General features: G+C 45.4%; 1 protein-coding gene and 1 non-coding gene across 2 annotated transcripts; both read right to left on the bottom strand.

Moving 5' to 3' along the window:
• Positions 1-125: 125 nt before the first annotated feature.
• Positions 126-24078, bottom strand: LOC143300375 (uncharacterized). The gene is made up of 9 exons (XM_076613991.1): positions 23824-24078; positions 10596-10652; positions 9648-9813; positions 7564-7790; positions 6796-6918; positions 6133-6327; positions 3883-4083; positions 3144-3245; positions 126-2494 (listed from the first exon to the last, which is right to left on the bottom strand). Exons 1-9 carry the CDS (start codon positions 23834-23836, stop codon positions 2337-2339), a joined length of 1242 nt encoding a protein of 413 aa, XP_076470106.1. The 5' UTR covers positions 23837-24078; the 3' UTR covers positions 126-2336.
• Trnar-ccu (transfer RNA arginine (anticodon CCU)) lies at positions 5340-5432 on the bottom strand. Its single transcript has 2 exons — positions 5396-5432; positions 5340-5375 (listed from the first exon to the last, which is right to left on the bottom strand). It is a non-coding gene; the product is annotated as a tRNA-Arg (tRNA).
• Positions 24079-24931: the final 853 nt, after the last annotated feature.

Raw genomic sequence — 24931 nt, 5'->3', positions numbered from 1 at the left:
ATTTATGCTCAGTCTGTGTGAGCTTATGAATCATTGCATGTACACAAGCACAACCACACGTGTATAAATCCATCTGTGTGTGCTTCAGCCTACCACTTAACCCCAGTTCAGATGTATCAGTTCACCAGCCACGTTAATTGTTTGCTTACAGTTTCATTCTTGGATTCCTGCTTGTTGTCTGATGGTCACTTCTTCCTGTTTTTTGTCTTCCTCCTTCCCCCCCCACACCCCCTGTTCTTGACTGACTGGTGTGTTTTGACCAGTCTCTGTTCTCTACCCTCTGTTCTTGACTGACTGTTGTGTTTTGACCAGTCTCTGTTCTCTACCCACTGTTCTTGACTGACTGGTGTGTTTTGACCAGTCTCTGTTCTCTACCACCACCCCTCCTTTTCTCTTTCTCCATTCCCTGTCTTGCAGCATGTTAGAACCAGCCAGTCATTTTTCTCCCCCTCAGTACTTGCATGAGAGCCAGATCAAAAGGGGAGTGATTCTGCTTCAATATATCAGGTGCACACTCACACTTGTTTGTGTAGACTTCAGCTATCAGCACAGGTCATAGGTCAGAGATAGCAGCTCTATGTCTAAACTGCTATGGCAGAGAGATATATTATCTCCTTGTGATACAAACCTCCACATGCGTCACCAAGCAGATTACTGTTTGTGAATAGCTGGGAACTTCTAAATCAGTGAAGCCTCACAAAGTTTCTCTTCCAAGCTCTCTGCTGTCTCACACTCTGTGTGTGTGCGCCTGTGTGCATGCCCATGTGTGTGTGTGTGTGTGTGTGTGTGTCTTTTATCTCCCTCTTCATTTCTCCAACACTGCCAATCTTTTATACAGACTTATTGTATATGGAAGCTTCACCAGACTGAATCACCAAACTGCAAAAGAGACTGATGGTGGTCACAATGATGTGAGTACTGAACTGGCAGATCAAAAAGTTATGCTGGCCAAGTTCGCTACAGGGACTTCATCTCCAGCATCAGACTGACCATTGACGATTGTGGCTGGGACATGGAAGAAATATGTCTTTGAGTGCATATGCACCAATATTTAGGATTGGTGCACAGTTCCCGCACCAGAGTGACATGGCCATGTTTGTCTTCCAGTCCACTTTCAGACATTTAGTGTTTGTACAGTTAGTTCCAAACATATATAGTCTCTCCCTCTCTCTCTCATACACACACTGCAAAAAGCGAAGGGGATAAAAGTCACTATGCCAGCATATGCACAGTAACTGTCAACAGTCTGAAAAACCTACTTCACATTGCTTGTTTGTGTGCAGGATGTTACAATGTGTGCAGACACACATGACGGGCAGCATGTTGACATCATGCACAACACAACTCATACCGGTACAAACTGGCCTGTCTGTCCAACTCAGCATACACCACCCATTCCAGCACAAACTGGCCTCTCTGTCCAACTTGGCATACAACACCCATACCAGCACAAACTGGCCTCTCTGTCCAACTTGGCATACAACGCCCATTCCGGCACAAACTGGTCTCCCTGTCCAACTTGGCATACAACACCCATTCCGGCACAAACTGGCCTCTCTGTCCAACCTGGCTATAACACCCATTTCAGCACAAACTGGCCTCTCTGTCCAACCTGGCTATAACACCCATTTCAGCACAAACTGGCCTCTCTGTCCAACTCAGTATACAGCACTCACCCATACTGGCACAAACTGGCCTCTCTGTCCAACTCAGCAAACAGCATCCACCCATACCGACACAAACTGGCCTCTCTGTCTAACTCGGCATGCAAAATCACCCATACCGGCACAAACTGGCCTCTGTTCAACTTGGAATGCAACAGGTACCACCCATACTGGCACAAACTGGCCTCTCTGTCTAATTCGGCAATCAGCACCCACCCATACTGAAATAAACTGGCCTCTCTGTCCAACTCGGCATACAGCACCCACACATACCAGCACAAACTGGCCTCTGTCCAACTCGGCATGCTACAGGCACCACCCATACTGGCACAAATGGCCTATCTGTCTAACTCGGTATGCAGCAGGTCCGAGCACACCTACCATCATAAAAGCCTGTAGTTCCCCAACTCAGCACATGACAGCACTAGCACGTCAGCACATCCGCTCAGTAGTCTTGTGCTTGAGGGGTAGACCCATGCTGTCCAGTCCTGCTGGATCTGAATTGTCTGGATCAGGTTCCACTGAAAACTGTCTGACATCACTCTGCTCCATCCTCCCATGGGGAAAAGAAACCAAGGCTGAGTGATGAGGAACAACTGGGGTCACAGGTATGTATCACAATAACAGCTTTTGCATGTGGGTTTTCAGTGAAGCATCAGTTGGAGTGAGTGATCAGACAGCTGTTTCTCGCAGTCGTTCAAAATCCTGTTTGGCCACAAAGGGCGTTGTGTGAGCTAGAGTGCTCTTCACTGCCAGACAACTGCGGAGGTCCGACATGCACTCGTGGTCTCTGTTGTCTGGCTCCCTGCATCCTCTGCCCTCGGCACGCTCTGAAAACAACAACAAAAACAACAAAAACTTACTGGTTACTGACATGTTGGCCCTTGTTACAGGACGCAAGAATATAGCTGAAATCTGCCGTTTGTTATGATTATAAATCAATATAGGGCTATGGCTACTATGCAGTAGGCCTGCTTAAATGCTAAGTACCATTGTACTTATGATACGTATGCACCTTGGGCTGGGTAAAATGTACTGTTTCTGTTACTTCTAATCATGACAACGACTGTCAACGTTTATTATCGTAATCAGTTTTGTCAAACACACAGTGTGCTGATGATGAAGACTAACTGATGACGGACAATGGCTGCTGTGGGTTTGCCGTGTGATGTAGTCAGTGCAAACCACAGGCCTGACAGACCAGCATGGGAACACACACAGACACACATGCACACACACAAACACACGCATGCATGCACGCACACACACACACACAACTTAACTGATGTTTCCTGTTACTCAGTTAAATTGAGGTGTTCCTCAGATGATAGTATTATCATACTGATTCTCTTTCAATATATTAATTGATGTCACATGATGTTGATTCCACTCTTCTTTATGAAGAAGTCACGTTTGTCAGCAAAAGTGTCAGCAATGTCTCTTTTAGAGGTAATAAAGTATTGTTGTATGTTGTATTACCGAAGTGGCGGAGGATGAGGAGAGAGGCGATAATGATGAAGACAGCAAAGACGATGACCATGCTCAGTGCCAGAGGGTTCATGTACAGTGTTTTGCTGCTACCTGTTGTAACACGGTGTTAAACAGCCACTCAGTCAAACCATCATGTGAAAATAACTTTTTTATGCTCATATTCATGCATACGCACTTGTGCACACACACACCTGAGGCAGTGACCCCTAGCATGTTATGACATTGGTCACGGCTGTCCCTCCTACCCATCCAGGTACACACACACACACACACACACACACACACCTGAGGCAGTGACCCCTAGCATGTTATGACATTGGTCACGGCTGTCCCTCCTACCCATCCAGGTACACACACACACACACACACACACCTGAGGCAGTGACCCCTAGCATGTTATGACATTGGTCACGGCTGTCCCTCCTACCCATCCAGGTACACACACACACACACACACACACACACACACACACACACCTGAGGCAGTGACCTCCAGCATGATATCACAGCGGTCTTGTCCCTCCTCCCCCTCCAGACGACACACACACACACATACACGCACGCACTCACACACACACACACACACACACACACACACACACACACACGTGAGGCAGTGACCTCCAGCATGATATCACAGCGGTCTTGTCCCTCCTCCCCCTCCAGACGACACACACACACATACACGCACGCACGCACACACACACACACACACACACACACATACCTGAGGCAGTGACCCCCCGCACACTATCACAGCGGTCCTGTCCTTCCTCCCCCTCCAGACGACAGTCCCGGCGGTGGTCACACCTGGCCAGACTCCACATCCTCACCTGGCGACTGACGGTCAAGGGAGGATCAAAGGCCTGGCACTGGAACAGTTGAGACTGGGCCCGCTGCGGGAAGTGGCGGCTCAGGTAGCACATGTCTGCTCACAACACAAACACACAAGCGCATACACATACATGCATGCACGCACATGCATTCTAACACACTCACACACACACAAGCACGCACACATACACACACACACACACACACACACACACAAGCACACATACATGCAAAAGTGCACATGATCTCCAAATAGAAACAGGCAGATACACAGGCACAGAAAAACATGCAAGAGAATGCAAAACCTGTGGTCTATTAGAAGATAATATCATTTTCTGGACAAATGTCTTAGATATGAACATCTACGAAATGTTTTGTTGACAGTTATAAAGTCTGAATTTACAAATTTTGATGACGCTGATACAGTCAGTCAATGGTGTAATTACGACCCTGTGCAACTTCATCCAGCAAAATTCATACATGAATGTTTCAAGGAACACGTCACGTTTTAATTTGAACACCCTACATTTAGTTTGGTTCAGTTCGAGTTTTGTTGTTGTTCTTTTATGTGTGTGTTTTTCACCCATTATCGTTGTATCTGTAAATCTTTCGTTTACGGTTTTTATGACAAATAAATATGACTCTGATTCCGATTCACACACACACACACACACACACATACGCATGCACGCACGCGCGCGCGCGCACTCACACGAATACACACACACACACACACACACACACACACACACACACACACAACCACTGTGTGACTTTCATGACGATAAAACATTCTGAATGTGATTCGCATACACACGTTCTTTACTGAATGAGTTGTGAGACGAGAGAGCAAGAGCTATAAAGAGGGGAGACAGAGTGACAGACAGATGGAGAGAGGGACAAGAGGGACAGACAGAGGGACAGACATATGCAGAGAAGGATGGTGTGTGTGTGCAAATCCATCCAGGTAAGAACAATTGTGAGGGTCTGTGTGAGACACCTATTTGATTCACAAGCAAACTTGTTTTCAGAAATATCCATATTCATATTTTCATCAACAAAATCATTTCAATCAGTTGTTATTTGGTTAACAACAACAACAACAACAAGACATTTGGTTATGTGGTGACTTAACACAATTAACATCAGTTCAGTTGATGAAGGCAGCTTTTCTTTCTTGAGTTCACAGTTCAAATTCTTTTTCATCAAAACTATTAACACCCCTTTGTTTATCAAATGCCAATAATATATAAACACCTTGACAGGCTTTCAAGGCTGTTTATGAAGTGATAGTCTTCAGATAAAAATGGGGCACTTTTCTTACCGACGGAAGAGGGGAAAAAAAATTAACACCCCCGACGGGACTCGAACCCGCAATCCCCGGCTTACTTCGTGTTTCAGCACAATAGGAGGCCGGTGCCTTATCCATTAGGCCACGGGGGCTGTACACTTCTATATAGAGATCCCATATAAATGTTCAGAAATTTGAAAGAAAAAAAAATCAACAACTCCAAAACTTTTACCTTCTCTTCCGTATTTCCATCTTTTTTCATGTGCGCAAATTTTCACCATCGTAAGCCAGTGTTGCAAATTCACTTATCCAAACTGAAGTGTGAAAAACAGACACCCTTGACAAAAGGAATGAAAATTCACATATGGCCCCGGGGGAGAGAAATATGACGTCATGCAAAACTTTGACGTCATACAGAAAAATGACGGTGAAAGAAATGGCGACATTAAATGAACACGCGCGCCCATTTCAAAAGATTTTTTAGAACTGTCACTGATCTGCTTAAACTCTCTCTCTCTCTTTTTTTTAATTTTATTTATTTTATTTTTTTATTTTTTTTACCAATGCAAATTATCTCAAAATGAGAGAACATAATCTATCAGTCATCCTTTATGTCAGCACTTTCAAATGTTTGCAGTTACGTTGCCATCAGAAAGTGATCTTCAGCATGGTGAAGTCCAGTTGCACTTATTTTTCTATGTGCACAACTATTTCAAGAAGAGACATGGGCTCTTTGTGACTGCATGTCTTGTAAACCTGCTTGGTATTGATGACAAATAAAATCACACACACACACACACACACACATACACACACACACACCGTGGCACACATACGCACACACACACTGACAGGCCTGCTCATCCCAGCCATCAGGACAGTGAGGAACGCCGTCACACAGGTACCACAGCCACATCCCCCACTTGTAGTCATAACGAGGCAAGCGGGGCAAGATGCACGTGCCGTCGCGACACAGGAAACACGTGCTGCCCTCTGGCGGCAGCAGCTGTTGGTCACCACGATACTCTTCATCTTCTGCGTTCCTGGCTGAAACCCCGCACCGCAAAAACACACCACAAAACTTATATTTACCTGTGTATGTACAATATGAACTCTGACTCTCTCTCTTATTCTGTCACCTCTCTAATTTTCAGCTTCACTTAACAACCCCAAGATACACTGCCGTGAACAGTTCACTGCCTTGATTAATCAAGGATCAACGTGGTTAGGATTCTGTGCAGCATGAAACACCCACGCCCATGGCAAAGCATGCAGGGCAAAGCAGACGACTGGCGGGTTTACACAGGGCAAAGCAGATGACAGGGGGGTTTACAGAGGGCAAAGCAGATGACAGGGGGGGTTACAGAGGGCAAAGCAGACGACAGGGGGGTTTACAGAGGGCAAAGCAGATGACAGGGGGGTTTACAGAGGGCAAAGCAGACGACTGGCGGGTTTACAGAGGGCAAAGCAGATGACAGGGGGGTTTACAGAGGGCAAAGCAGATGACGGACTCACCCCTGGTGAAGTCATAGCAGTATTCATCCCGGCCGTTGTTGCAGTCCCGATGACCGTCACACACCACGCTGCGGGGAACACACTGCACGGGGGAACACTCCATCTCCGTGTCGTTGCAACTCGCTGAAATCATCATCATCTTCATCGTCACCATCATCATCGTCGTCATCATCATTACCACTACCACCATCATCATCATCACCACCATGATAATAATAATAATGATAATAATAATAATAATCATAACAGCATTTTCATGGCGCGTACTCCCCATATAATGGGCCCTTAGCGCCTCACATAGATAGAATCATAACCGATTATGAATAACAGCATACAACAGCACATGAAAAGAAAACAACAAAAAACAACAACATATGCCTACATATCTTTATACACCAAGACAATACTATGCACGAACTGCAAATATGAACAATCACTGACATAAAACACATAAAATATGCCCGAACACATACATACACACAGTAATCCCCCACCCACAAGGACTTCAGTATACGGGAGAAAAAACAACAAACAAACAAAAAAACAGGGGATGTAAGCCCACAATTGCGAGATAGTGTGGTCGTTTCCTTTTTCAAATCGACAAGGTCGTTTTCTGATGCATTATCACAAGCTCTGGCATCTGTACCCTTCACCTGACATGCGCTCACACCATCAACGGCAGAAAGAAATGCGCGACAAACTGTTTTGTATTTATCAACTGTTGAATATACATCATTTTTATCTGTATCTTAATCTACCATGCATTACCTTGAGGTAAAGTGGTGGCGTTCAAGGTCAGTAGGTGGTGGCGATGACGGTGACGATATTGCTGAGAGTCCCTCAGCACCAGCCACAGGTGGCTGTCCCTCGATACCATTTCTTCCCCCGCCGTTTGCCGGCAGAACTTGTATGACGTCATCAGGTCTTGCCCGATGGCTGTGACGTCATTCCCGATCAGCAGATAGTCGGGCATGTAGGCACAGTTCTCTGTAACACTGGAACAGAGGAAGGGACGTGCTTGGCTTAGAGTATTACAGGGCCAGCTTGCATGGATCACCATGACGGCTATGGTGGTGATGATATGGATACTTATATAGCGCCTATCCTCGGTCAGAGACCAGGCTCTAAGAGCTTTACAGACAGTCATTTGCACAACAGGGCTGGCTGCCTGGTACAGTGGACTGACAGCTGCCACTGGGCGCTCATCATACGTTTCCTGTATCATTAAATCAGTTTCCAGCCACGCATTCTCACATACACTCACATACTGATATAGACATGTAGTATTTTACGTGTACACCCGTTTTCTTTATTTACACCGCCATGCAGACAACCATACTCACGTTTTCCTTACAGTTAAGTATCGGTTTCCAGGAGGTGCCACAGTGTGCGGACTGACCCACACACGCTACACCACATCTGTGTAAAGTACACCACATCTGTGTAAAGTACACCACATCTGTGTAAGTAAATCAGACAGGTGACCTCCCTCTAGCCTGGCACAAGTTGATTGAATGCTAATCCTCAGCAGCCTTACAATACTCGCATAATTTGCGTCCGAACATTTAGATATTTTGCAGACTTGTTGACGATACCCTAAGGTTACTGCGTGAAAATTTTCAATGAATTCGGTTTCTCTATCACTGAGAAAATACTTGTCAAAAAGCGGTTCACTTTTTTGGGGACACCCGATATATCTATCTATCTATCTATCTATCTATATTGTACAGTGCACAGATATTTTGGGAGTGGCAGTAAAGAAGGAGGTGGCATGGTCTCAGTGGTGACGGTGGAGAAAGATGGACGGTAGCTTTATTTCAGCACCAGGTGTTAATCTAAGTTGCTACGTCACTGGTTCTAGAGACAAGGGACATGTAAAGAATAATAGAAACTAATCATTGTACGAATCGATAAAAAGCAATACACACTGGTATTTCCAACGCGTTCGTCATGGGGTCATTAAACAAAAGGCAACATCATATTCGAGTCAATCTGAATGAAACTCGTGTAGTTCCTCAATAGCTGGACGACTGATGACATCGCTGTGCCTCAACCATACCTCCCGCAATGATCCCTGCACTTCATGCTCGTGTGACCAGTCAGCACTGTCGATACGCTGCCACTTCAACTATCGTGAAAGCAACATTACCCACCTGTAAGCGCACTTGAGCAAAACATGTTTTCGATGATGACAGCCACAGTTTCTCCGATACATAGGCTTTAAAGAAAATCAGTAGGCCTACATAAAAAAAACAACAGCAACAACAACAAAAAACCAAAATGACAGCTGGTGACCATGAAGGTAGCCTGACATGGGAGCAGGTTTTCATTCCGGAAAGAGATGGAGAGGGGCGGGGGGGTGGAGTTGGGAGTGGGCGCGGAAGAAAACTAGAACAGTTGCCCACGTCTGATCAGACACCGTATCTGACTGAGGGCTGTTCTGTCCGTGAATCCAGATCCGCCAGTACCAAGTCCTTCCACCCACCCCCATGTAAAAACAGTATTCTGCAATGTAAAGTGTTGCATGTCTGTCTGAGTGTGTGTGTGTGCGTGCCTGAAATCTGATTGAATGACACAGGAAACGAATGATGAGCGCCAAACGGCAGCCGTCAGTTGGCTCTACCCAGGCAGGCAGCCTGTTGTGTAAATGACCCCGTGTTTGTAAAGCGCTTTCACTTCGTCTCCGAACGGGGAAAGGCGCTATAAAAGTATCCATATCATTCACCATTCGCGCTAACACACACACACACACACACACACACACGAAACAGAAGTGGCCTGTGTGAAAGAGACGTGCATGTGAAGGTGGCTGAAGGGTGAAATCAGTGACGTCACCGTGACACATGACCTACCTGACGTTGGAGTATGATGGCCAGTAGCTGAACGTCAGCACCACGCGCCACTCTGCCCGCGTGCTGAACTCCATGACGCAATCCCCACGTGTTAACGTCAGCTGAGTGACGTCAATTTGGACGGTCTGGCCTTCCTTCAACACAATTCGTTGATCGCAGGGTACACCTGGAAATAGAACAGGAAAATATTTCTTTGGGTTTATCTATTGTTCTTGGCGTTGTTCTCACACAACATTCAGCATTACCCCATTTGTTATCTTTTGTAACCCCATCATCCAGCCCCATAAGTCATATTCTACATAGCAGTATCAAATCTATAGACTACAGCCTTGACCTTCAACGGATTTCAACAGAATCTTCCAACTACACTTTAATTTTCCCTGGTCGATGCTAACTCCTCATTGGCGTACACACCATCCCAGCTGATTTTCCCTTGACACGAATGTGGTCATACATATTGAACAGAGGGAAAGAACACAGTTGTTCCTCTCAAAGCCTGTCGATTTGATGAGAAAAACCTGTGTGCGCTCGTGTGCACGTGTGCGCTTTTGATCGTTTCATTGCGCAAGAGCACGCAACACACACACACACACACACACACACACACACACACAGACATTAATTCACTAAAACTAATCCTGGGCAATGTAACTGAACATTCACTTCTTTTTCGTTCTTCTGTTTTGTTGTCGAGTCTTTTGAAGAATAAAATAAAGAAAAAAAGGAATAATCACAGATTATGTGCTTTAATCTGCCCTTTCAGATTATAAGTAACAATAAAATAAATGTGCAAACAATCGCATTCATATATCTGGAAGAACTCCCCCTTTTACCCACCCCTCTCTATTTTCACACACCACCACCCCTAGTCATTCAATTAACCACAACTAGCTAACCACAAATACACGGGTGTTTAAAAACGTGACGTCTTTTTCATTATCAACTCACCTCTAGCTATTGCAAGTACCAGTGTTGCCAGGACAACGGAAAAACACTGCCAGGTACCTTGATAACAGAAAAATAGAAATAGGGTGAAGGCCTGGATTTTGAACCCCCTAAGAATAAAGTAGTTTACTGTGAATTCAAATCAACATCCCATTTATGCCACCGGGCTATTTATGCCAGAGACGACGTTTGAGCACGTGTAAATGAAATAAAAATATTGGATTGTATTGTATTACTCTTTTTTGTCACAGATTTCTCTGTGTGAAATTCGGGCTACTCTCCCCAGGGAGAGCACGTCGCTACACGAGAGCGCCACTCCCCCCCCCCCCCCCCCCCCCCCCCCCACACACACACACACACCCCTCCCTGCGTGCTGTGCTGTTGTTGTTTTTGTTGTTTTTCGATCGAAGTGGATTTTTCCATAGAATTTTGCCTAACCCTTTTGTTGCCGTGGGTTCTTTTTGTTTCAGTTTCAGTAGCTCAAGGAGGCGTCACTGCGTTCGGACAAATCCATATACGCTACACCACATCTGCCAAGCAGATGCCTGACCAGCAGCGTAACCCAACGCGCTTAGTCAGGCCTTGAGAAAAAAAAAGAAAAAAAAGGTGAATAAATAATAGATACGCTTACATAAATAAATAAATAAATAATAATTATGATATAAAAAAAGGTAGTAGTAATGGTAATAATAAAAAAAATTTTTAAGAATGAATAAATAAATAAGACAACAATGATGATAAATAAGCAAATAAATGTAAAACATGAAGACACACATTCACACATACACCCACACATGCATAACAGATATAGATATGCACCAAACATGCGGTTTCACAGTTATGAAAGCACAGTTAAATACATATAAACGTACATGAGCTCCAACACACACACACACACACACACACACACACACACACACACATTACCCTGCACCTCCTCTACCCCTCTCCTCCACACACTCATTTCTAGTCTATGTATCGCAGCTTCCACGGCGCACACACACACACACACACGCACACACACACACGCACACACACACACACAAACGCTTACTTGTACAAGCACACACACACACGCCCATATCTCCCACCCCAAACCCCACACACATATATACAAAGATATATATATAATATATACGTTCCAATATCCTGTTGCTCCCACAGTGTAGGCATGCATACACTCACATACCTCATCCTCTACCCCACCTCCTCCCCGCACCCCCACCTCCCCCTCACACCCACACACACACACAACACACATGAACAGAACTCTCCTGACACTTGTGTACACTTACACTCTCACGCATGCACAAACGCACTCAAAAACACAGACCCACACATACACACAAACACACACATACACACACGCACAGAGGCTGCCACTGATTGGCCGCAAGAGGGATGGGAAAAGATCTCTGATGCCAAGAACATGGCGTCTAGTGTGTTGCTCAGTCTATTGTATTTGGAAAAGCCCACAGAGACTCGGTTCCGTTTTGAAGAAATTTGCGCAATGTTGGTTTGGAAATGATGCCGATATTTGTTTGATTTGCAAAGCATCATGCTCTACCTTTCATGCTAGACTTACGGCTGCTCCCTCTCTCTGCTTTTATTTCTTTGAGGCGATCGATGGTGTGATGGCCTTGTACCTGTTCTTTTTGATATTCTTTGACTTTTCTGAGGATTTCCGATTTTCCTAGATGTAGGCCGCTCGTTGGTGTTGCGTTACCAGCAAGTCTGTCAGCTCGCTCATTTCCCTTAACTCCTGCATGTCCCGGGCAGTATGACCATGTGAGTTTTTTAATCTGAAAGTTGCGCATTGCCTTATGCCACTCTGGGCTTCCCATTCCGTTTTCAATTTTCTGTATGAGGTTCATTGAGTCGGTTAGAATCATGGCATGTTGGTTTCCAGGCGTATGGATGGACAATAGCCACTGGAGGGCATGTGTCACAGCTTCAACTTCCATCGTTAGGCTGGAGGTTGTGACTTTGTAGGCAGCATTCTCTTCCCTAACTGTTTTTCCATTTTGTTTCGCAGTGAATCCCCAACCGGACTGGTCTTTGGTGACTGAGCCATCTGTGTATATGATGATGTCCTCTTCTTTACTGTTTTCTTCTATGAGTAGCTTCACTTCCGCATCAGTTTTGCCCTCTGGCCATTCCCGACAATGTCTTCCTAGAGTGGGTGAAATGGCTGTGTTGAATAGATGGTTGAGGTTTTCGGGGTTTTTCTCCCATTCTTTTGTTTCTTTCAGGTCTTGTAGTCGGCATACTTGCTGGATTGTGTCTTCTGCTTGCCCCATCCATGATCTCTTTTACGTTCGCTAAGTGCATGCTGCACACGGGACCTCGGTTTATCGTCTCATCCGAATGACTAGCGCCAAGATCACCACTCAAGGTCTAGTGGGGGGTGGGAGGTGGGGGGGGGGGGAGAAAATACTGGCGACTGTACCGTGATTCGAACCAGTGCGCTCAGATTCTCTCGCTTCCCAGGCGGACGCGTTACTTCTATGCCACCATTCCACTTGCATCAAATGGTACGATATCCAAAGACTGGTTCTGAAATCGTATCGCATGTGATTGGATATCGAACCAAACGCAGAACAAAGACACAAACAACAAATGTTGAAGCAAATACGAAATCAGCTGTTTATTTCTCGTGGTTTAGTCGTAAACAAATAATTGTAAATACATTTATTTGTAACGCTTTCTGGCTGAAATCAAATGAATGTCAATGTAGGCTATTATCTGAGTTTCCCTTTAAATCATATTTGGTGAAATTGGTCATAGAAGTGGCCAACAGATGTACCAGGGATGTTTCCAAATGCCAGACACTTCAGTCAAGTCACGAAGTCAGGTACCAAACACATCAGCTATGAACACAAAAAGTAGATAGGTAGGCAGGTATGCAGAAAATTAGATAGGTATTGATAGAATGCTGCATGGCAAATTTTCTTAGTTTCATGTATTGCTATTTTTTCCAGTGCCAAACTGTGGTTCAGAACTAAAGAAACCCAACAGAAAGTGGAATCAGTCCATAGCCTGCTGCATGTTTGTTTCTGATCCATGAGATTCTTTCACCAGGAAATCTATAGCTAATTAAACTCTCAGTTCTGTTGAAGATGATTTTTTTTTCAAAGTGCAAGCAGTTCAGTCTGGCAACACAATGGACATCATCTCAGTAGTTTCAGTTTCAGTTTCTCAAGGAGGCGTCACTGCGCTCGGACAAATCCATATACGCTACACCACATCTGCTAGGCCTTAGTCAGGCCTTGAGTGCATGCTTGTGTACCTATCAGAGTGGATTTCATTTGACATAATTTTGCCAGAGAGTTGCCGGGGGTTCTTTTTTAGTGCGCCAAGTGCGTGCTGCACACGGGGGCGTCTCATCTGAAAGACCAGACGCTCAGTTTGATTTTCCAGCCAAACTTGGGAGAAAGGGCGAGAGCGGGATTCGAACCCACACTCTCACGGACTCTCTGTATTGGCAGCTGAGCGTCTTAACCATTCTGCCACCTTCCTCCTCTCAGTAAAGAGGCACAGGCCTTCTGGAGTGGGACCTGTTCAGCGGCACTTGCTCTCAATTGCTGAGTGCTTTCTCTTTGAGCCTTCTGTTTCCGTCACTGTTTTTAAGGCGTTTGTCCGAGTCTATTGCCACACTTCTGAAAAAAAACAGCACCAACCATCACCATGCGGTAGGAACAGTTGTGTATTTAGCTGACAGCCCTCCTAAAGGTCTGTTAGCGTTGGTCACGTCTGGAAATCGCCGAGAAAAAGTCATCCCCTGACTTCTAAGATATGGGCTTAGGCCTGCTGGATCTCTTGAGCCATCTTTTGTAGTGAAATTGCTCATACTGCGAACTCGTGGCCTCTAAAAACATTCGGGTTAACTGGTAAGATACCACTGGATCAAAACCTACTTGCAACGTTGTTCATAGAAGCTGCCTTCATGTAAGCTTCCGCAAACAGTGCAGAAACAGTCCGTGGAACAATTTTTTCTGTCAGAATTGGTGTGCATCCATTTTTGACAGTCCTGGTGATAGTAACTCTTCAAAGCTTTGAAGAATGCCACATTCATTGGCTGTAGTCAGTGTGTGAGTAGGGAATTCAGTTCTTGATATAGCCTCTTTGCATAATTTTTACTGATCCAATTCTTCGTTAATTACGTCCATAAGCAGATATCGTCTGCATACTGTTCCTTTTTAACATTAGTTGACAGAAGAATGTGGAAGATCGTAAGTCAATGTGTTTAAAAGCATTGGTGCTATTACTGATTCTTGTGGGATTCTAATGTCAAGTGATCTGGAGTTAAAGTATATTTCCCACTTTTGTTCGGATTAATCTATTGCTTAAAAAGCTTTTATTCAGTTAAATATGCAAACTGATAAACCATTGGATTGTATTCTACAGAGCAGAGGGGATTGTCATACTTGATCTTTAAAAATATTCTTTTTGAATGTCAATGAAAGTGGCAAGCACATTTTTTCTTAGAACAAAATGATGTTTCATCTAAGTAGTAATATTAACTAGATAATGTGTAATGTTTTAAAGTTGTTCATACACCTGAAGGTCCTGTTCACGCCACGTGTTGTGAAACGCGCTTTGAGCCACAGCGGTGTTAGCGCTATGTAAGTGCACAGTGCTATTATCAGTAACAATGAACCACAGCGGTGTTAGCGCTATGTAAGTGCACAGTGCTATTATCAGTAACAATGAACCACAGCGGTGTTAGCGCTATGTAAGTGCACAGTGCTATTATCAGTAACAATGAACTACAGCGGTGTTAGCGCTATGTAAGTGCACAGTGCTATTATTAGTAACAATGAACCACAGCGGTGTTAGCGCTATGTAAGTGCACAGTGCTATTATCAGTAACAATGAACCACAGCGGTGTTAGCGCTATGTAAGTGCACAGTACTGTTATGAGCAACAATGAACCACAGCAAGGTTAGCGCTGTATAAGTGCAAAGTACTATTATCAGTAACAATGAACCACAGCAAGGTTAGCGCTATATAAGTGCAAAGTACTATTATCAGTAACAATGAACCACAGCAAGGTTAGCGCTGTATAAGTGCAAAGTACTATTATCAGTAACAATGAACCACAGCACGGTTAGCGCTATATAAGTGCAAAGTACTATTATCAGTAACAATGAACCACAGCACGGTTAGCGCTATATAAGTGCAAAGTACTATTATCAGTAACAATGAACCACAGCAAGGTTAGCGCTATATAAGTGCAAAGTACTATTATCAGTAACAATGAACCACAGCACGGTTAGCGCTATATAAGTGCAAAGTACTATTATCAGTAACAATGAACCACAGCACGGTTAGCGCTATATAAGTGCAAAGTACTATTATCAGTAACAATGAACCACAGCAAGGTTAGCGCTATATAAGTGCAAAGTACTATTATCAGTAACAATGAACCACAGCACGGTTAGCGCTATATAAGTGCAAAGTACTATTATCAGTAACAATGAACCACAGCAAGGTTAGCGCTATATAAGTGCAAAGTACTATTATCAGTAACAATGAACCACAGCACGGTTAGCGCTATATAAGTGCAAAGTACTATTATCAGTAACAATGAACCACAGCACGGTTAGCGCTATATAAGTGCAAAGTACTATTATCAGTAACAATGAACCACAGCAAGGTTAGCGCTATGTACGTGCACAGTACTATTATCAACAACACTATGAACCAAAACGAGTTTAGCGCAATGTAAGTATACAGTAATATCATCAGTAACAACGAACCACAGCAAGGTTAGCGCAATGTAAGTGCACAGTACTCTGATCAATAACAATAACAATGAAACCACAACGGGATCAGCGCTATGTAAAGTGCACATTACTATCATCAGTAACAATAACAAAGCGTTCAGCACTCGACACGATTCTGTCAAAGAAGCCAAACGTGTTGCCGGGGCAGGACAGGAGCAGGGGACGTCAGGGCATGTCGCGGTCACTTATCAGCACCTGGCTCTGCCGTTATCAAGGAGCACTCACGTCACTAAGTATCTACTTCATAGCCCTGATATCCAGTGCTTGGGTCACACATACATACAGGGAGGGGGAAGAGAGAGAGAGAGGATGAGAAAGGGAAAGAGAATGGGGGAGGGGGGGGGGCAAAGGGAGGGAGAGAGAAGAGCAGGAGAGATCAAGAGGTCTGAAAGAAGAGATGAGACATAATAGATAGAGAGAAACAGGGGGAAGGGGGGCGTGATGGGGGGACAGGGAGAGACAGGGAAAACAGAGGTAGACAGACAGAAGAGAGGGAGAGAGGGAGACAAGACAAGACAAGACAAGACAAGACAAGACAAATTCTTTATTTTCGAGGATAACAGATAAGCACTGGCGCGCTTTTTTTCATCCAGACCCTGCCCTGAAACAGGGTCTACACTACACAACACTACATTATATATATGTCATTGCATGCACTACACAATGCTACTTAAAGTCATAGCATGCGAAAATACAATACTACATAAAGGCATAAGCATGGTGATAATAAGGACTATGTGTATATCGGTACACATACATGGACACATCGAATTGATAATTGAGCAACTGGCAACTACTGCATGAATATAACTACATTTAATAGAAAGAAATGGAAGAACCGACGAAGCAAACAGAAGTAACATGCATTAAAAACGAATGAAATATCATAAAATAATACTTCAATTCACGCACAAAAAACAGGGGTGCAATATAATATGATGAGGTGGGGGAGTGGGGGGTCCTGGGCAACCGTACACACCAAGAGTCAATCGGTATCAACAAAGTGGACAATACATTACAGGTGTTTTTTTTAAAAGGTAGTATGGCAGTGGTGGTTTTTATATTATTATTATTGTTTCTGGGAGTAAGTTCCATAGAGTGGCGCCTGAGTAAACCAAACTGGAGAGAGAGAGAGAGAGAGAGAGAGAGAGAGAGAGAGAGAGAGAGAGAGAGAGAGAGAGAGAGAGATTGTACTGATTTATTCAGTTTAAGACCAATGCTCCATCTGAATAGGTATGAACAAATAAGCACTAATACTAATGAACGATCATTTCATCCAGCAAAATAATGTGCGAAAACAACCTGAAACAGATACACTTTTTCGACACGAAGTTCTTCAAACAATAACATGAGAGAGAGGGAGAAAGAGAGAGACAGTAACTGACAGACAGACAGACAGACAGACAGACGGACGGACGGACGGACAGACAGACACAGACAGACGGACGGACAGACAGACAGACACAGACAGACGGACGGACGGATAGACAGAGACAGACAGACAGACAGACGGACGGACGGACGGACGGGCAGACAGACAGACAGACACAGACAGACGGACGGACAGACAGACAGACAGACACAGACAGACGGACGGACGGATAGACAGACAGACAGACGGACGGACGGGCAGACAGACAGACAGACACAGACAGACGGACGGACGGATAGACAGACAGACAGACGGACGGACGGACGGACAGACAGACAGACAGAGACAGACGGACGGAAGGACAGACAGCTAGCTAGATAAAGGGGTATTATTTCATACCAAGAACTGAACAAACGCATTCACAAAATGCATATGAAATGATACTGCAGCTTTCAGCAGACACAGGAGTGACAGACAGGGAACATAGGCAGACAGGGAGAGACAGAGAGCTACAGACATGCGGACAGACTGATAGAACCATGCCTCGATCATTCGCACGCATGCACACCGACGAACACACGTCGCGAGGAGTTGCATTGTTGTGAAATAAACACACGTGAACACGAATGTCAGCGCACGATCATACACGCCCCCCCCCCTCCCCCTTCCCCTCCCACACACACACACACACACACACGCGCGCGCGCTGAGCCTGCTTGCCAAAGAGAAAAGCAGAGGCTAAAACAAGCCGTAACAAGTCAACACAAACTGTTTTCTATCTCCGCCCCCCCTGTCCCTGTCCATTGAAAACGAAATGTGTATGGGATGGATTGTTTTGGGATTAACTTCAGTGAGTCAAGCAATGACTTAGTGTCATCCCATGTATGTTTGAACATGCTTTGCCACCAGTCTCTCTTCCTCCACCCCCCCTCTCTCCCTTTGCCATGTGACCATTTACCCCCTTCCCCGTTTCTTCACATGCTGTCTGTCAATATCATATTGTGCTAATAATTCAACGTTCTGAAATCTAAGCAATGATAAACACAATGAGGCTACCGTGTCTGAAACTAAGGTGGCGGGCTTATGAATTCGAACAGCACTTAGAGAATGTGCGGATGAGTGTATTAAGTAAGCGTGCCTAAAACTGAAAAAAATCTGTAAAATTACTTTATAAATCCTTTCCTTTCTCTCTTTCTCTCCACCCTCTCTCTCTCTCCACCCTCTCTCTCTCTCTCTGATACATGCAAATAATTATATCTGTAAGCACAGAGATGCAAGCACAGAGACTGTGAGAGAGAGATAATCAACACGTTATTCATTCCATACAAAACACAATAAGTCATTCCATTAGGCAGTATAATTCTACATCAATCTTTACACACACACACATACACACACACACACACACACACTCACACACACACACACACACACACACACACACACACACACACACACTGAGGCAGACAGACAGACAGAAAGCGAGAGGTAGAGTGACAAAAGAGGGAAAGACAGACAGACAGACAGACAGACAGACAACATATTAGAAATTAATGGGTAAGAATGAGACCGTATTTAATCAAAATGGCTTTTATGAAAATGAAGATACTGACTTTAATGAATAAATATGTAAACATATGTATAAGGCAGTAACATTGAGATCATAATCAATATAAAAAAGGCTTTCATGACAAAGAAGATATGGACATTTTTCTTTCTTTTTGTGTGTGCAAAATATCTATAAAACGGTAAGACTGATGAGACAAAAATAATCAACAATGGCTTTTATGAAAAGGAAGACATAGCCTTTATTGATTATGTAAAAAAAAAAAATCTACAAGACGGTAAAAAAATGAGACATTATCAGAAAACAATGGTATCTATGAAAAGATATTGACTTAAATGATCATACATGTAAAAGAAAAAATCATATATATATATATATATATATATATATATATATATAAAGCGGTAAGAATGAGAGATAAATAATCAACAATGGTTTGTGTGAAAAGGAGGACATTGCCTTCAATGAGAATGACACAGAAAGAAGGATGAGAGGAAGGTCAAAAAGGAAAGGACTGGAAGCGAGAAGGGTTTAAAATGCGGTATTCACTGTATTACGTTTTATGTCACAACAAATGTCTATATGTGAATGCTGGCTACTCTCTCTCCCATGATTTATTTATCCTTTTTCTGTCTGAAACTGTATTTGTTTTACTATAAAACTGCAGTTTTCCAAGATAATTTTGCAAAGGACAACCAGTTTGTTGCCATGGTTTCCTTTACGTGCGCTAAGTGCTGCAAACGGGGCCTCGGTATATTCAATGGTCTCATCCGGAAGGCTATCACCCAGACCACCACTCTATGTCCGGAGGAGGGTCAGTAAAAATCCCGGTCCGTACGCGGGACTGGACCGTGGACAGCTGCTTCCTGGTGGGCGTGTGACCTCCAGGAATGAACACTGTCAGGAAAGAGACACCTGCTTCATGGTGGGCGTGTGACCTCCAGGAATGAACAATGTCAGGAAAGAGACACCTGCTTCATGGTGGGCGTGTGACCTCCAGGAATGAACACTGTCAGGAAAGAGACACCTGCTTCATGGTGGGCGTGTGACCTCCAGGAATGAACAATGTCAGGAAAGAGACACCTGCTTCATGGTGGGCGTGTGACCTCCAGGAATGAACACTGTCAGGAAAGAGACACCTGCTTCATGGTGGGCGTGTGACCTCCAGGAATGAACACTGTCAGGAAAGAGACACCTGCTTCATGGTGGGCGTGTGACCTCCAGGAATGAACACTGTCAGGAAAGAGACACCTGCTTCATGGTGGGCGTGTGACCTCCAGGAATGAACACTGTCAGGAAAGAGACACCTGCTTCATGGTGGGCGTGTGACCTCCAGGAATGAACAATGTCAGGAAAGAGCCACCTGCTTCATGGTGGGCGTGTGACCTCCAGGAATGAACAATGTCAGGAAGAGACACCTGCTTCATGGTGGGCGTGTGACCTCCAGGAATGAACACTGTCAGGAAAGAGACACCTGCTTCATGGTGGGCGTGTGACCTCCAGGAATGAACACTGTCAGGAAAGAGACACCTGCTTCATGGTGGGCGTGTGACCTCCAGGAATGAACAATGTCAGGAAAGAGACACCTGCTTCATGGTGGGCGTGTGACCTCCAGGAATGAACAATGTCAGGAAAGAGACACCTGCTTCATGGTGGGCGTGTGACCTCCAGGAATGAACAATGTCAGGAAAGAGACACCTGCTTCATGGTGGGCGTGTGACCTCCAGGAATGAACACTGTCAGGAAAGAGACACCTGCTTCATGGTGGGCGTGTGACCTCCAGGAATGAACACTGTCAGGAAAGAGACACCTGCTTCATGGTGGGCGTGTGACCTCCAGGAATGAACACTGTCAGGAAAGAGACACCTGCTTCATGGTGGGCGTGTGACCTCCAGGAATGAACAATGTCAGGAAAGAGACACCTGCTTCATGGTGGGCGTGTGACCTCCAGGAATGAACACTGTCAGGAAAGAGACACCTGCTTCATGGTGGGCGTGTGACCTCCAGGAATGAACACTGTCAGGAAAGAGACACCTGCTTCATGGTGGGCGTGTGACCTCCAGGAATGAACAATGTCAGGAAAGAGACACCTGCTTCATGGTGGGCGTGTGACCTCCAGGAATGAACACTGTCAGGAAAGAGACACCTGCTTCATGGTGGGCGTGTGACCTCCAGGAATGAACAATGTCAGGAAAGAGACACCTGCTTCATGGTGGGCGTGTGACCTCCAGGAATGAACAATGTCAGGAAAGAGACACCTGCTTCATGGTGGGCGTGTGACCTCCAGGAATGAACACTGTCAGGAAAGAGACACCTGCTTCATGGTGGGCCTGTGACCTCCAGGAATGAACAATGTCAGGAAAGAGACACCTGCTTCATGGTGGGCGTGTGACCTCCAGGAATGAACACTGTCAGGAAAGAGACACCTGCTTCATGGTGGGCGTGTGACCTCCAGGAATGAACACTGTCAGGAAAGAGACACCTGCTTCATGGTGGGCGTGTGACCTCCAGGAATGAACAATGTCAGGAAAGAGACACCTGCTTCATGGTGGGCGTGTGACCTCCAGGAATGAACACTGTCAGGAAAGAGACACCTGCTTCATGGTGGGCGTGTGACCTCCAGGAATGAACACTGTCAGGAAAGAGACACCTGCTTCATGGTGGGCGTGTGACCTCCAGGAATGAACAATGTCAGGAAAGAGACACCTGCTTCATGGTGGGCGTGTGACCTCCAGGAATGAACACTGTCAGGAAAGAGACACCTGCTTCATGGTGGGCGTGTGACCTCCAGGAATGAACACTGTCAGGAAAGAGACACCTGCTTCATGGTGGGCGTGTGACCTCCAGGAATGAACACTGTCAGGAAAGAGACACCTGCTTCATGGTGGGCGTGTGACCTCCAGGAATGAACACTGTCAGGAAAGAGACACCTGCTTCATGGTGGGCGTGTGACCTCCAGGAATGAACACTGTCAGGAAAGAGACACCTGCTTCATGGTGGGCGTGTGACCTCCAGGAATGAACACTGTCAGGAAAGAGACACCTGCTTCATGGTGGGCGTGTGACCTCCAGGAATGAACACTGTCAGGAAAGAGACACCTGCTTCATGGTGGGCGTGTGACCTCCAGGAATGAACACTGTCAGGAAAGAGACACCTGCTTCATGGTGGGCGTGTGACCTCCAGGAATGAACACTGTCAGGAAAGAGACACCTGCTTCATGGTGGGCGTGTGACCTCCAGGAATGAACACTGTCAGGAAAGAGACACCTGCTTCATGGTGGGCGTGTGACCTCCAGGAATGAACAATGTCAGGAAAGAGACACCTGCTTCATGGTGGGCGTGTGACCTCCAGGAATGAACACTGTCAGGAAAGAGACACCTGCTTCATGGTGGGCGTGTGACCTCCAGGAATGAACAATGTCAGGAAAGAGACACCTGCTTCATGGTGGGCGTGTGACCTCCAGGAATGAACACTGTCAGGAAAGAGACACCTGCTTCATGGTGGGCGTGTGACCTCCAGGAATGAACAATGTCAGGAAAGAGACACCTGCTTCATGGTGGGCGTGTGACCTCCAGGAATGAACAATGTCAGGAAAGAGACACCTGCTTCATGGTGGGCGTGTGACCTCCAGGAATGAACACTGTCAGGAAAGAGACACCTGCTTCATGGTGGGCGTGTGACCTCCAGGAATGAACAATGTCAGGAAAGAGACACCTGCTTCATGGTGGGCGTGTGACCTCCAGGAATGAACACTGTCAGGAAAGAGACACCTGCTTCATGGTGGGCGTGTGACCTCCAGGAATGAACACTGTCAGGAAAGAGACACCTGCTTCATGGTGGGCGTGTGACCTCCAGGAATGAACACTGTCAGGAAAGAGACACCTGCTTCATGGTGGGCGTGTGACCTCCAGGAATGAACAATGTCAGGAAAGAGACACCTGCTTCATGGTGGGCGTGTGACCTCCAGGAATGAACAATGTCAGGAAAGAGACACCTGCTTCATGGTGGGCGTGTGACCTCCAGGAATGAACACTGTCAGGAAAGAGACACCTGCTTCATGGTGGGCGTGTGACCTCCAGGAATGAACACTGTCAGGAAAGAGACACCTGCTTCATGGTGGGCGTGTGACCTCCAGGAATGAACACTGTCAGGAAAGAGACACCTGCTTCATGGTGGGCGTGTGACCTCCAGGAATGAACACTGTCAGGAAAGAGACACCTGCTTCATGGTGGGCGTGTGACCTCCAGGAATGAACACTGTCAGGAAAGAGTGGCAGGAAGAAAACGGAATGAATGAAGAAAAAAGAAAGGAAAGGGAGGAAAGATGGAAGAAATTAACTGAAAGGAAAGAAAAAAGAAGCCGAAGAAAAGAATGACAGAAAAGGTAGTGAAAATAAAAACAGAAGGAAATGGAATAAAATAAATGAACAGAACTAAAACATAAATAAACACGAAAGAAATGCGACATACAATACAAGATTAAAACACCAAAAACCAGTTTTACCTTTTCTGTCCATACCGACCACCGACACAAACTCAGAACGAAAATACTCTTTTCTCAGCGCAAAACCAAAGCCGGACTCGAACTAACCAGCAAGTAGGCACTGGTGCCGTTTGGTTTTTCTCACAGTCCAGATCTTGTCGTAAACCACGCCCCTTCCAAAGGTCTTCCGCCAATCACCGACAGCAGCAGCAGCAGCTCGCGTACGAACGCACACACACTCAGCCCCGTCATCCGGCTCGCACACCTGTCTTGTTGAGAAACCACGGAGACAGCACAGCTCTTTTGGCCTGACCAGGTGGTTCAGTGGTGATAAAGGATGGATAACCAACCAGACACCAACGGGCGACGAGTATAAGCACGTACAGTGATGACCGTTATCAACTCGGCTCGCGCTTGCCCAACATGGCCAAACCAAACATGTAATCTTTCGGTTTTGGTTTTATAAACGAGGCAGAGAGAGAGAGAGTGGGGGTGGGAAGGGTGAGAGAAAGGATAAGAGAGGAAGAGAAGGGAGAGAAAGAAAGGATGAAAAGAAAGAAAAGGACAACTTAAATGAATATGATTATAAAGCGAAACAAAAAAGTTTACACTGATCCTTCAAAAAGTGTATTATTTGTACATGTCAAAATGAGAATACGATTGTCAAGGAGAGGGGTGGAAGAGAGAGAGGAGGTGCAGAGAAAGACACGGAGAGGCAAATGCTAACTGTGCCAACTGTGTGAGAGAGAAAATAAATGAAAAAGAAAGAGAGGAGGGGAGGGGAGAGAGAGGGGCAAACAAGGCAGAGAGGGAGAGAGAGAAACAGACGGATAGACTGTAGGCTATATGAGTCAAATTTACGGTATGGTTAACTCGCCTTCAGGGTTAGCGAGGGGAGAACAGGGAGAGTCTGCCGAAGGAGATGGGGACAGAGCGACAAGGATGAAGAGAGAGAGGAGATAGAGATGAAGAGAGAGAGGAGATAGAGATGAAGAGAGAGAGAGGAGATAGAGATGAAGAGAGAGAGGAGATAGAGATGAAGAGAGAGAGGAGATAGAACGGTTGTGAGAGTGAGAGAGAGTGATGGAGGGTAATAGATAATCCAGTAACATGCCATTTACATCCAGCC

This window comes from Babylonia areolata, chromosome 26 (genome assembly GCF_041734735.1).
Source record: "Babylonia areolata isolate BAREFJ2019XMU chromosome 26, ASM4173473v1, whole genome shotgun sequence".
Classification (NCBI taxonomy): Eukaryota; Metazoa; Mollusca; class Gastropoda; order Neogastropoda; family Buccinidae; genus Babylonia; species Babylonia areolata.
Note: the sequence above shows the minus strand (reverse complement) of the source record. Positions and strands in the feature narration are given on the sequence as shown.